Here is a 15414-nt window from a genome sequence, read left to right on the forward strand (position 1 = left end):
GACAAAAAATATCAAGTAAATCTGAGATGACACACCGTGTCAATGGATCAATGATGGCAGAGTCATTTAGCCAGTGCTGAGCAAGAGCAAATTGTTTGAGCAAGCAAATCAATTTGAAGTGCCTAGACTAGAAAAACCCATTTATTTACTCATGACCAAAAGCAAACACTACACAGCAAGAGGACAAAGGGAGCATCCGCATTTGAGGGGCTCAGAGACGGATACTGTAAAGGATGTTGGAGTGTGAGTGACATTAAAGCACCAAGTGGCGTGGCAGTAATGAAACGCTTCAGTGGTTTTATCATTACATCAGCAGGGACAAAATGGAAGTGCTCTAACTTCCTGACTTTCAGTGCTCACAGAGACTTAAGATAACCTTGCAGATTTACAGTCTAAATTATTGAGCTAAAACTTCTCCGAGCACTTTGCATTCATAGAGAGCTACAATGCAACAGGCAACTATTATACTGCAGCCTTGGACAATGAATTGAAAACCAGCTCTTTCTCCTCATACATTTCAAATACATAATCCCACTGAGAGCTAAATGTGCTTTGAGGCCTGTGGTTCGGGATGAATGTGCCAGTCCCATCCCTGCTGTTGGACCAGTAAAGCTTATTTAATGTGCAAACTTGGAGCAGGAGTGCATATTAACACAGTAACAAGAAATCAATCTAGCAGGTGCAAATAATCATTGCATCATGTCTAGCTTTGTTTTATTTATTTATTTTATTGTACTGCATCTAAAACCTTCTGTGACTCGCCTTCTGATCTCTTCTGATTCACTCATTGATCTTACTTTGCCAGAATCCCTCCAATGGAAAACAGATTGATCCTTGGCTGCTTCTTGGGCTGCTAATTACTGAGGGGACTGTGTCACTGTCAAGCCCTTATCTGATGCAGAGCTGTGTAGAGGAGTAATGGAACGTGCCACCTGAAAAGCTGCCTGAGACATAACCTTGTGTAAACATAGTTGCCCTCAATTAATCATATCATTGTTAGGGCCTCCATGAGCTTTCTGACACTGTTCCAGCATTAAGTATGTGTATAAAGTCTTGCCTTAGTACAACTGCTTACATATACCTTTTCTTAAAACATTTAAAGGTTATAATATAAAAATATTTAAGTATTAGATATTTATAAATTTCCATCAACCCACTTATCCCATTCAGGGTTGCATGAGACTGAAGCTTATTCCAGCTGCATCTAGTAAAGTCTATCTATTGCCATTAGCATTTATAATATCTAATAAATGAAAAATGTAATGGTCAAGAAGAAACAGGAGAAACACCCTTCAACCATGCAAGTGTTGTAACAGAAAAATACATATAAATGACACTGGGGAAGACAGGAACAGAGCACTTATGTGCTCGTTACCAGTGTTGGTTAAGTTACTTGAAAAAAGTCATTAGTAACAAATTACTTATTACTTCTTCAAAAAGTAATTCCGCTACTTTACTGATAACTAAGTACCTACTTATTTCAAAAGTAAGTAGTTTCTTAGTTACTTTTTAAAAACACGATACACAACCTGAATAGGTAATAAAGCAATAGACCTTTGAGACCAATTCTACTTTCTCTGCATAATCCATCATATAAATTGCAATCAAATGAAAAAGTCTCTTTTTAAAACTTGTTTTATTAGTTTTAATCTTTTAACTTTATGGACACTGCATCAAGCAAAAATGTAATTATATGCAACAGACTTTGACTTGAAGAAATTTGTTTAACATTTAAACCTATTTTCTGCATATTCCAGCATATAAAATAACATTTTTTGTTTTTACACTCACTCTTTCAAATAAATGCAAGTAAAACACAGCAGAAAATAAATAAAATCAAAGACTCTGCGCCACTAAGTCCTGTCGCTCTTAAATGTATTTTTCTATTACTTTTTCTAATCTATTACTTTTTTGCAATAGTTATCCCTTACTTTACTCGTTACTTGAAAAAAGTAATCAGATTACGGTAACCCATTACTTGTAAGGCGTTACTCCCTATCTCTGCTCATTACCTTATGGTGAGTTGCATCAGATGGCGGGGGAGGATGTCAGCATTGATGGCACACCCAAACAGTTATGGGCGTAAGATGATTGGCACCTGACGTGGTGGCAACTGAGCCAGAGCCAGGTGGAAACCAGAGGTAAAGGGAGCCAGCAGGCTGCAGGAGGAGTCCTGTGAAGCTTGGATGGCTTGTGGTTCTGGAGTTGGGTGTGGGAATTCAGTTCTGGGAAACCATGAAGAAAGCGGATGAGATGGTGTTGTTGACTTCAACTGAGGGTGTAGTGGGGTGGTGGAAAGACTACTTCTGTGCTGTGCCATCTTCAGGTCAAGCATAGTCTGTGGACAAAAGGGATTACTTGGCAACTACTCAAACCTCTAGGTGTTATAGGGCTGTCTTGTTTGACATGCCTCTGTGACATTGCATGGAAGTTAGGATTAGTATCTCTGGATTGGCCGACTGGGGTGGCAATTTTCCTTTTCAAGAAAGAGGGCTGGACGGTATGTTCCAAATTTAGTTGTATCCCACTCTTTAGCCTCCCTGGGATGGTCTACGGCAGGGTACCGGAAAGTAGAGTCTATCCATTAGTTGAACCTTGCATGCAGCAGGACCAATACAGTTATTGTCCCAGTTGTGGAACGCTGAACCAGCTTTCTATATTTTTCAGAGTATTAAAGGGTATTGCGAAGTTTACCCAACAAATCTAGATTTGCTTTGTGGTATTATCCTTGTAGGTAATCCATCTATATAATACTAAAACACGTCTCCATATTTTATATGAGACAGCGTGCCTTTCATACGTTATTAGGATTTTGTTTATCTGTGTATTAAATGGTAAATGGCATGTATTTGTATAGCGCTTTACTAGTTCCTAAGTACCCCAAAGTGCTTTACACATCCAGTCATCCACCCATTCACACACACATTCACACACTAGTGATGGCAAGCTACATTGTGGCTTATTAGGGTGAGAATCCATCATATTTCATCCTTGAACAGAATGTGCTATCTGGTTTATTTCAGCTGTGAGGAGGTAGAGGAAGGTGATTATCATGGTGATTAATGCGGGCATATGGGAGGAACTTTGCCGTGTTATCGTAGAAGAGAGGAAAATGATTACCTAATGGAGGTGTGTCTAATGTGTTTCTTTAAAGCTGAAATCAAAGAAGAGTCAAAAGCTTCCACAGGTTACTGAATCAATTTCTCCAGGAAACCAATCATCTCCACTAGACTTTATAAAATAATAACACTGGAAAACTGAAAGTAAATAGGCAAAAGAGGCATGTGCACTTATCCCGTTAATGAATGTAGCTCTTTCAAGAGTTTTTATCAAAGCACCAGCCAGTATCCCGGCTTTTGCTGTCTAGGACAGAGCTTAGCAGGCAGATCACGTTTTTTTTCCTTCTTTCTCTAACCCTGGTGTTTTGTGCATGCAGGTGTTTGAACGTGCCCTCGCTGCTTCCATATGGCACCCACGCTGCCAGAGGAAAAAAGTATGACAAAGAAAAGCTTAATGCTGCTGGCTTATAAATAAAAAGCAATTCATACCGAAACATTTTCTCAAAGTTAGTAAAATATTATGCATTTCTGGGAAGATTTCTGTTGTATGTTGTATTTGTGCAGTTTGTGGCAATAAATTAAGTCACATGATGCTGAAATATTGCAAGTGCAGCCTGGTGTAAGCGCTTCTTTAAATTATTTTTTTCCACTTGTGCTTTCACTAATGCTTTCTCATCCCAGCATGTAATATAATGCCATCTTGCCAGATGCCTCCTGCGTCTCCCCATTACGCGCAAGGTGTCCTTTGGCGTTGGTGCCTTGATGCATTAGCAGTATTGGCTGCTTAGCGATAACGGTGCTATTTAAGATACCTAAGTTAGAAGGGTGGAACAGTGGTGTCAGTGGTCTAAGTTGCAATTGACTGTGGTCCCCTTCCTATTGGGACCTTCGTGTTTGGGGCTTTATATGCTTTATTTTTACTTGCTTTTTACTTTCACATTGACTCGCTTATCAGGTTTAGGCATTAGACAGCTACCTTATAAGGGTATAGAGATTAAGTCACCTTGGTATTATACCCCAGGGATGAGAATGAGTCCTGAGAGCTATGGTTAAGTTCTTTCTGTCTGAAACAGAAATTTAATCCATTGTTTCCTTTGGGTTCTATTCCATTTAGAGTTCACTGTTATTTCTTATAAGCAGACCAAGAGGTGTACACACAAAGTTATCATTCATTTCACAGTTTTGGTGATCTGTTGTGCATCATGTACTGTATGGTACATGTTTGCTGATAATGCGAAAACCAAATATATATTTTTTGCATTAACTTCAACATCGTATTTACTGACTCACATTGTTTGTGAGTCTGTAAACATCGAAAAACTATTGGAAAACCGTCAAGTTATGTGCAACATTTCAGACTGAAATTGGGGAAATTATTCATATTTCAGTTTGATTGAGTCATCATTTCCCTAAACAGCAAATAGTACAATACTAAAATTGTTTCATTTATGCATTTTGGCCTGTGCATACAGTATATCGTATATGATGACATTAGCTGTTCTATTTACATGTACATATACAGAAACCTTTTTTCAGATGGCTATCTATGGCACACTGCATTCTTTGACGTTTCCTTTAAGAGACGTGGATATCTTGTGTACAGATATTCTGGGAATATTTTTGTTGTTGTTTTTAATTATAATGGTGTTACCAAAAAATCAATATTTGTTACTTTCATCCTGCGTAAACCTGCATTGGTGCTATATAATGAATAAAAGCCACTGAGGTTTCTTTACAATACAAAAATGACAGTAGAGATCATGCTTTAGAGGCCGTTAATGCCTTTAGAATACTTTTTTCCTCCTTTCTTTCATTTTAATTGCAATGTATTGCAAAAGTGTCAATATTTTATTTATTTTTTTATAGTTTAGTGTCTTGACACGAAGCTAAAAACGTCACATTTAGAAATAGTCTGTAAAGGTGCAGTAGAGCTACCAGTGTCTCTGCCTTGGCCTGCAGGGCCCTAATGTTTTATGGAGGACCCTCAATAATGCATGGTCTTTGATAATAATTTCGCAACCGTGAGTACACTACATACTCAAAACTGGCTTTGAACTGTGACTGTGATACACATTGCCCATGGTGGAATACCTGTGTAAAGCATTTGTAGCTTGTATCTTTGTGGATGTGTTCTCAGTGGTATATGAATTACAACAGGTTCTTTGGCTTTTTGCAGTCTGAACTGTGCATTGCATGCCACTGCATTGATCCATTCCTCTCCCTTTCTACACCAGAAAAATGTACAATGATTCTTTTGGTGCTTTCACTCCCAACACCTACCCATACTGTATGCAACATACTGCAACACAGAGCCATTTCCCTTGGGCGTGTTGAAAATCATTGTGGGACATGTAGGAACTCAAAAGTGCTGTAGATGTTGACGAGCCAGGCTGAGGGTGGATACAGCAAAATAGTACATTATGCATCAGACATAAAATATTGACGTTTGACAGTGAAATAACATCTAAATTTAGATTTTTTTTTTTTTCTTTCTTTCTTTCTGACGAAGGAGTTCCTTGAGGGGTTTAAAACATTTGAGAGTATTGCTTTGTGCCTTTTTACATGTATTGGCTCAGAGATTACTATATGCTTACTGTGATGATATTTGTACAATAAAATATGTATCTTTTCATGAGGGAATGATATATTTCATTCCGCACAGTCTTCTCTTCCATAGTTTACATTGTCAGCTCAGTTACAATGTAATTTTTTTTTTTATGTTATTCCAGTTCTCGGTATACAAGTCATACATTCTTTACACTGAAAATGCATTAATATGCTTATTTAAAACGACTCCACTTACAAAGCATGGGGATAGCACTATATCTTCATGTGTATTGTAATCTTTCAATTACTCAAATAGTGAAAATACAACATACTGAATGCCACAAATGGGAAAAGAATAACATCTCTTGCATAAAACTGCAAATATGTTGGGATGTCTTATGATCAGTAGTACATAATATCATCAAAAGAGTAAGAATAAGGGACAAGGGAAGGACTCAACAGTAAATGACCGTGATCTTCGAGCCTTCTAGCAGCACAGCAATAATCCTGTAGTGGAAATTACTGCGTGGGAGCACTTCCAAAAAGCATTATATCATTTTGCATCACTTAGTCCGAGCCTTTCAGTTAAATGCCCGTTAGTGTCTTTGGTTTGTTTTTGTTTGTTTTTGAAACGTATGGCGTGTAACTATTGAGCAAAGAAAAACGATTGTGTTGATGCATTAAGAATGGTCTTAAAACTGTCAATTTCTTCCCTAAGACTCATACGACACCTGATCACTGGGGAGATTGGCATTTTAGGTAGCCTCCCTAGTGGAGGAAGAACACTCAGAAGAACTTGTCCTTTTGCTTAGGGGCAGTTAATGCCAACTGACATATCCATTGCCACCTGTGGCCAGGGCCAAGACATAGCCTACAGCAGCTGTAACATCAGTGGAGGAATTGCCCAGCTGTCTTGATAAAACAGACAGGAGGAAAAAAAACCCAAAGATGATGTCCAGAGGAGAGCCTTTACTTCCTGTATTAGTGCCTTCACACAGTCCTAGATTTCTTTAGCTCACAGGCTGATGAAAACTGGCTTCAGGTGTGTTATAAATAAACTCAAGAAGGTGGCAAGGATAAATTTTGCTGTTTATTCTCTTAAACTTCAGAGCACTCGGGAACTTTTCGCACCCACATACAAAATTCCCAGTGATGTAAGGACAAGACTGGAACAAGACTGACATTATCAATATCAGCAATGAACATGAGTAAACAAAGTCAGATGATATCAACATCATGGCCTTCCAGAAGGGTTTTATAGTCTATAGCTCACACAGTGTAGGCAAATTTCAGTTTGTGAAAACAGGGGTGGCGTTTCAAACAGTGGAGAAACCTATCTCAGTAGATCTACAATGCAGGATCTGTTCATTAATCAGTAAACAGAATCAAGATCAACACCAAAAGAAACTAAGCCATCACCTGTATACAATTTCTGGCCACCTAATGAGGTACAGAATAGATCCTCACAAAGCTGCTCATTAACACAGATATCTACTGTAATCAACCAATCACATGGTAGAAACTCAATGTATTTAGGGGTGTGAGTATTACAATGACCTTGTGAAGTTCAAACCAAGCATCACAATTTGAAAGAAAATGTGGTATTGAATGAGGTGATCTGATTATTTCAGAAACGACTGCTCTCTTGGGATTTTCACACACAACTATCTCTAGTGTTTGCAGAGAGTGGTCCAAAAAAGAGAAAGTATCCAGTGAGTTTCAGTTCTCTGGGCCATACAATCAAGCTATCTCTGAATGCACAACACGTGAAGTCAGAGCTGATGGGCTACAACAGCAGAAGACCACAGCAGGTGTCATTCCTGTGAGCTAAGAACATGGAACTTAGGCTACAACTCACACTGGCTGAGCAAAAATTGGACAACAAAAGACTGAAACAATGTTTCCTGGTCTGATGAGTCAGTTTCTGCTGTAACATTTGGATAGCAGGGTCAGAGTTTGGTGTCCAAAAAGAGTTTAAGCTGCCTGTGGTGGATATTTTCTATATTTTCCTTTGGGTCCCTTAGTACTAACTGAACATTATTTAAACAGCACAGCCTCTACTCAAATGGCCTCCACAGTTATCAGAACTAAATCCAATAGAGGATCTTTGTAGAATTGGAAATTTGCATAATCAAGAATGTACAAATGGTCAGCCTGCAGTGACTTTGAGAATATCAGCATGTCAATATGGACCAAAATCTCTGAAGAAGTTTACAGGACCTTGGTGTCCAAGGTGGCACACTATACTTGTTTGCCACAAAATTAACTAGCACTTCTGCACCCTTATAGTGTTATATGTTCCACCTACTTACTATTGTAATTTGTGACCATGAGATCTGAAAAATGGACTGGTCAACTGGTGTAAAATTAAAAGTTTTGATACACACCCTGTACAATAATACTGAGAAAAATAAATGAATTAAAACAATTAGCAGTAACTAAATCTCATTGAATACTAAAACTGTAGTCACCATTTTCATTACAGTATTCAGCATTAACATATGGGAAATAAAAGGTTTCAACTTTGGTTTGTGCACTTTTTGCACAATAAACACTTAAAGTCAAATCCATGCAGTGCGCAATGTTTGACTTTCTCACTAATCTCCAACTAAATGAAGTATAGGTTTTGTGCTTTTAATATATGAAATATTAGTACAATTCAATAAAGTAGTGTACACAATCCTCTTGGTTGAGTGCAGGGAAGAAAGTCTGTTTTTGACTGGTGGTGCTGAGGTGTAATTCTCTCCTTAACATTTCAAGTTCACTTGTGTGGGAGGCTTGTTATTCATGCAGATGTCAGAAGAAAAAGCACTCTCTCACTTTCTCTCTCACTTTCTCTCTCTCTCTCTCTGCTGCCCTAATTCCTCGGCAAGTGCTGCAGTGTGCTTGTTCTGTTGGCAGTTCATGTCTTATTGTTTGCTACTACTTTAACACCTACATAATGTATTTCATTAAAATCTGCTGTCAGTCCCTGTCTGTTCCACTTCATCCCATCACTCAGGGTCCCCCCCCCCACCCTTCTTATTTATTCGTTTTTATTTATTTATTTTTGTTGCCATCATCTTCCGTCTCTGGTTTGTCTTTCTTTTACTGCCAGGAATTCAATTATCCTGGCTGTTGTTTTATGATGTTGTCATGACACCCAGTGACGGATTCATTATCTCATCTCCTTTCTGGCGTGTCTTGATAGTAGCATCAGGTCTGTTATCAGAAAAGTTCCACCGAGTGTGTTCTGTTTTGCTAAATGCGCGCAGTCCGAAGATTCCAGCTTGTTTCTCCTAATTAAGTGAAAGATGAGGAAAAGATGAAATGAACAAACAGGCATTTGAAAGGTGGCAGAATAAGACAGTAATTTAGATATTGTTTTCACAAACACGAATTAAACAGCGATGAGCGAGTGATGAATCTGTTTATTATAGTCTCATTTGTGTGCGAGTTGAATAGCTCTTGGTATTGGTTCTAACACCAAGTTGAAACATTCATATTGTTATGAAGAACTGAGATTTAAATTCTAATGATGAAAATGTATCCTGGTGAATTCATTTTGCACAAATTGAAAGGGCGAAGCTCAAATGAAAGCTACTGGATTTGGGGCAGATTCTTGGGTTATAAGATGATTGTCACTTGGTGAAATTTAGCTCTCTTTAAAACAGGAAAGTAAGTATCTTCTGGTCAGGTTATGAAAAAAGTGTGATCTCTATCTTTTTATTTTTCTATCTTGTTAAAAATTGCACAAAACCCTAAATGCACCTTATATAGGACAGTATAATAGGGTCTTTTGATTCAAAGACTGTGCCTTTCCGTTCATTATGTACCTTTTTTAATAAAACTTTCTGTGTTGCAGGAAATGAGTTTGGCCATCCTGAGTGGTTGGATTTCCCCAGAGAGGGCAACAATCAGAGTTACCACTATGCCCGGCGGCAGTTTAACCTGGTAGATATGGATCACCTGCGCTACTGTCAGCTCTATGCCTTTGACCGGGACATGAACCGTACTGAAGACAAGTACGGCTGGCTGGCAGCTCCACCTGTAAGAACGTCACACGTTGACTGTACAGTAGGCTTTATGCACGCAATGTGATGAAACGGCAAAAAAAAGAAATCGCTGCAGCAACTTTTCAAACACATATACAATAATAGCCCGTCGTTTCTCAACCAGCTGTTTATAAGTCTGATAAAGGTTTATTTTCTTCAAGATTAAATGTAGTCTCAGCTCACTATCTTCACATACCTGTAAAGTTTCCCTGCACACATTAGAGTTCATTTTGTAAATGTCTTGTTTTTCTGGCTGCTGTCAGGTTGAACAGTAATAGATTTCCTGAAGCTTGTGTCTTTGCCTGCGTTTGAAGCCTCTGGGAGAAGGAAAAAAAATGTGTTTTTTTTCTCTTGAGGTGCTGGTAGCAAAGTAATGGGATAATGCAAATGGAGACTTTGGCTAAATTGACAGGGATTAGAAGTGAGTGTGTGTAATTGATTCAAAAATACCTTCCCTCACATCCCTGGGAATCAGTCCCCAGATTAAAGCTACTTCACCTTGCTATGTTACACTCTGTCCTGCGGAGTGCTGCTCGACAGACATACAAATGCAGCAGAGTAGAAAAAAATATCAGAGGGCATAATTAGAGACATGCCTGGTTCACACGGATAATTTCTGCATATTGGCCTATCAGTCAAAAGTGTGTTCTGAGTTACTGGAGGCTCCTACATCCTTTAGAAGTAGATGAGAGACAGAGCTTTGGAGGTAAGGCAAAGGAAAAGCACAGCCTTACTGATTTGTGTGCTGCCTGCTGGGTAAATGAGAAGGAATGCTGATCGTAAATGATGCTACTGGCAGGGAAAGTGAATACATTTGGCACGAGAGCTGACCTGCGGCATACTGTGAGTGCTGTTTTTCTTGGTTCTGTGCATTTAATGTAAAATCATACAGTAGGTCACAGCTATATAATGTACACTTAAGACATCTCGAACATAAATGATGTTCTGTAATAGCAGTTGTGCTGTGCTCTACAGCCAGATTTAGCAGTATGTGTCTTATGGAGGGTCAAAGAGCATGTATATGTGATTAGACTTTCACTTTGTGCGTTTTGTTGCCAAACAAATATCTGAAAGGTTGTTGAGATGTATTTATGTCAAGAACACTAAGGAACAATCTGGCTTTCATCTGATCTTTAAATAGTCATTTGAGTGTCTCAACATACTATAGCAATCAAAGGAGCTTGCAAAGAAAAGCGTCTGGACTTCTTTAAGTTACTTGAAGACGTTTCACCTCTCATCCGAGAAGCTTCTTCAGTTCTAAGGTCCTGTTCGACTCCCATCACCCTCTGGAACACAAACTTGAAGTAATTAGGACCCTACACCACCGGGCAGAACATGTTCCCTCTAAGCCTGAAGGAAAAAAGAAGGAACACACACATGTAAAGGAAGCACTCAAAACGTGCGGCTATCCTAAACGGGCGTTCTTAAAGTCAGCAAAGAGGCACAGAAAAGAAGATCAGACACCAGCGAGGGAGGATAAGAAAGACAGACGCAACAACATTGTCATCCCCTATGTAGCCGGTGTATCAGAAAAACTCAGGAGAGTTTTCTCCCTGCACGACATCCCAGTTTATTTCAGACCCAGCAACACGCTCAGACAAAAACTGGTTCACCCGAAAGACAAAACTCCAAAACACAGACTTAACAATGTGGTGTATGCTGTACAGTGCAGCGAGGAATGCCCAGACCTCTACATTGAAGAGACCAAACAGCCACTTCACAAGCACATGGCACAACACAGAAGAGCCACCTCCACAGGACAAGACTCAGCAGTCCATCTGCATCTTAAGGATAAAGGACACTCTTTCGAGGATGCCAATGTTCACATTTTGGACAGAGAGGACAGATGGTTTGAAAGAGGAGTGAAAGAAGCCATCTATGTCCACTGTGAGCGACCTTCTTTGAACAGAGGCGGTGGTTTACGACACCAACTCTCTACCATCTATAATCCAGTTTTGAGATCCCTTCCCAGACGCCTTAACGCCCACTCACATCCTGGGCCATCTGATCTCAGGAATTCGCATGATAAGGTGGGGCCAGGTTTCACAATGAACACACCCGAAACTCTGGCTGATTGGGACCCACACCCAGTTTCACACCTTGGCTCAGGCGATTAGAGGATCATCAGGGGGTCCTTTTGTCCCTCTGTGGGGGGATACTCCCACTAGGTTTATATCTGGGACTCTCCACCATTTGACCTTAGAACTGAAGAAGCTTCTCGGATGAGAGGTGAAACGTCTTCAAGCAACTTAAAGAAGTCCAGACGCTTTTCTTTGCAAGCTCCTTTGACTACGATGACCTGGATGACTGAGAACCTTCACAGACATACTATAGCAATATTATCTTGGGGAAAAATGTCTTGGACTTTTTCATTGCTCTCAATGCACATAACATAATAAGGACAAACATTGAATATAACAACACCAATACAGAATATTACCAGATTTATACATGCAATGGTGCAAAACTGCTAGAATCATTATGGAATAAATAAGGGATGGATAACTGGTTACTGTATATACAGTATTTACATGATGTCTTGAGTTGTAGGTTGCAGAAAGAAACTCTACAGATATCTGATTTTGGATTTGTTTAACTCTTGAACGGAGGGCAGGATGTTAGCAAATTTTTAATCCTCACTGTCCGTTTTAGTCTGGTTTATCAAACGGGTGATCCTGATACTGCGAAACACGTCCACTGGCAGCAAACTGACAGATTTGGTGAGAAATGATAGCCTGTCTCTGCTGCTATAATCTAAGTCTATAAATCAACTAATCAGAATATGTACTAACAAATAAACCAGCAGACATCATGCGTTTGAAGATATACGAGACATCGTTTTCAGATTGGCCACCATTGAGTCCATATAAGCCCTATATTTCTCAATAATACAATGTTCTTGTTTTTAGCAATATATACTCATGAATTTGATGCCAGAAATACATTAAAAATAGTATGGGGAAATGGGGCATGTTTATCACTGTGTTGTATCACGTCTTCTTTTCTTACTACTTGTACAGGAAGCCGTTCGAAATATGAGGAGACCACTTGTTTTCAAAGTTTTTATTATTAGATTTGAGGCATCCTTTGTTGGCTCTGGATAATATCAAAATATTTGTCACTGAGTGACAGGTATGAATTTCAGATCTTAATATGGAGCTGTGCTTTTGTAGTGCATGCAAAATGCAGTTTAGCTCTATCCTGCTGAAATAAGCAAGTACTTGTGTAGAAAAAGCAGCGTAGAGGGGGAGATACAGGAGAGGTGGAGGAAGATCTCAGCCTGGGTGTTTATTGTCTTATGTAGTCTGGAAGATGAGTGGATGGTGGGGTGGGTGCAGTTTTCTCTGTGGTGGGGTTGGGTGGACTGTCCCGGGCTCTGTGGGGCCGGGCGGCGCTGCTGCACTGGGCCTGGTCTGGATGGGCCTGGGCCCCCTTTCCCTGGCGGGTCGCGGAGTATGGGGGTGCCTACTGGGGTCAGCGGGGGAGCTGGCCCCAGGGAGGGGTCACTTGCCCCTCCCTTCCTTCCCTCCCCATCTCCAGCTGCCTCCCTCTTCCCGCTCCACCACAACCACCCACACATGCAGGGCCTTGGAGTAGGGGTATGTCACCAGGGTGCAGAGGAGGCTACCCCCCCCTCTGTCCCCTTCTGGCTGCCTCTGCCTCAATTTTATCCCACAACTTAGACATTCACATTACTCACACTCTCATTACACATACATATAGGATCTTGGGGGTGGGCACGATACACGGAGTCCAAAGTACCATCAGGGTGTACACCCCACCCCTGGCATCGTTGCCCACCTCTCAATTTTAAATACACGTAGACATTGAGGGCCAGCAGGAGGGACCATGCGCTTACCTGCTGCTCTCTGGCAGGTAGCTCCATGCCCTCCTGGGTTTTAAATGCACCTTAGAACACACATGCATCAACATTACAATGAGCGGGTGGAGGGAGGTTTGGAGTCTTCTCTCACCCCCGTTCTCTGCGACCTGCTGGAGCAGGGGGGCTAGGAGGAGGAGTTGGCCGTCCGACTGCGGTCTGGAGTGTGGAGCCTTCCTGCTGCTGCGGAGTCGGGGCGGTCTGCCTCCCCCCACCGCAGGGAAAAGGGAAACACCACCTGGGTCTGGGTGCAGTTCCCCCCTCCAGGGGCGAGGGCACCTAGACCCGGTTTGTAGAGTACGCTTGGGGAGTGTGATCGTGTGTACAACGTCTCTTTATGTCTGTCTCCACGTTGGTTGAGTGTGGAGTAAGTGCATATGAGAGCATGAGGGTGGGAATGGATGTTTGTGTCTGTGTGTGCCTGTATGTCTGTGTCTATATGTCAGGTTGGGTGTCAGGCGCCACCTCTCTGGGGACATCTCAGGCCCTCCAAGGTTTGGAGGCCTATCTCCCCCTACCACCACTTCCCCTGCCAGTGGCGGACCCCCTCAGACATCGGTGCGTTGGTGGATGTGTCCGGGGATGGGCGTCCAGGTACACACCGGCTCACTCCTTGGCGGCCGCTTATCGGGGCCTGGAGCCTGGGGCTCGCTCGGGCCACTTCGGAGGTGGGGTGCCCCCGGCCTCTCGGCCTGGGGCTCGGTCACTCAGGCGCAGCTGGCTGCCGGCGGAGCTCACGGGCACGTCACTGCAACTCCCCCTGGCTTCTGCTCCGCGGCTGCTGAGTGAGCCCTCATCTGGGACTCTCCTCAGCTCTTTCTGGGACAGTGGCGCAGCTGCCCCTCTGTTGGTCTTCCTTGGTCTCTTGTGTTCTGGGGGCCTCTGGATGTCTGGAGTTTTGATCTCCTCCACACCTGCTTCACGCCCTGGAGGACGGGGCTGTGGCCCCCCCACACCCTCTAGCAGATTATTACATGAAGGAACCTTTTAAAAAACAAAAAACAAGCGCGTCCATGCTCACAGGTGTACACACGGGTGATCACACCCACAAACTACACCCTTTTTGGCTCCTACCTCAAAGCACACTGTGTTCTGTTGATCTTATGTGCTGCACAATAATGTTTAATATTTAGTATTTACTGTCATATTCCCATATATCATTGTGATGTTGTTTATTCTATTACTCTTGTTCTCTTCTGCTTGCTTTCTTTTTTCTTTCTCAGCAGGTGATCCAGGTGATTGATATATGCATTTTTTTTTCTCTGCCCGTTCTGTTGGTTTTTGTCTTTTGCCCTTCTCCCCCGTCCCTCTTCTCAGCTGTTTCTCTTTCCCTCTTTCTTTCTCTCCTTCTTTCCCCCAGTCAAGTCTGTCCCGTATTCAGTAAGTGAAAATAAAATAAACAATAAAAGGTGAATCAAATGGACCGTTACGGCAAGGCTGGGATGGTCAGTTTGGTAAAGTAAATCCGTTGGGCATCTTTCTTTGCCTTTAGACAACAATTCTGATGGCAAAAGAGCCAAACGGGACAGGCCAAAAAAAAAAAAAAAAAAGCAGCGTATGTTGCTCCAAAATATAAACATGTGGTTTAACATTAATACATTTAATTAATATAGCATTAAAATCTTCAAAGTAACCAATACTCTATGCACGAATGCATCCCTATGCCTTCATGGATGCTGCCTTATATACATATGTATGTATGCCTGTCTTTTACTTGTAATAGCATGTAGCATTACATCAGTTAGTCAGTACTTGGATAAAATGGTACACACAGATATTATCTCTAAAAAAAAGAAGTTTCTAAGTAGAGGCGTTAATCAATATAGGCATTATGTAAAACTTAAGCTACTCATAAGATATTGAGTAAGTGCCCTGAAGACCAGACAAGAGATAA

At 41.2% G+C, this 15414-nt stretch overlaps 1 protein-coding gene across 1 annotated transcript in view; it reads left to right on the plus strand.

The window, feature by feature from the left end:
* gbe1b (glucan (1,4-alpha-), branching enzyme 1b) overlaps positions 1-15414 on the plus strand; it is a 108030-nt gene that overhangs the window by 63347 nt on the left and 29269 nt on the right. Inside the window, exon 13 of the mRNA XM_085243996.1 lies at positions 9451-9635. Within this exon, the coding sequence (XP_085100122.1) occupies positions 9451-9635 (185 nt within the window). The remainder of the gene's footprint in view (positions 1-9450; positions 9636-15414) is intronic.

This window comes from Mchenga conophoros, linkage group LG14 (genome assembly GCF_057382185.1).
Source record: "Mchenga conophoros isolate Kocher_MC1m ecotype Shallow Benthic linkage group LG14, M_conophoros_male_GT1.1, whole genome shotgun sequence".
NCBI classification, from domain to species: Eukaryota; Metazoa; Chordata; class Actinopteri; order Cichliformes; family Cichlidae; genus Mchenga; species Mchenga conophoros.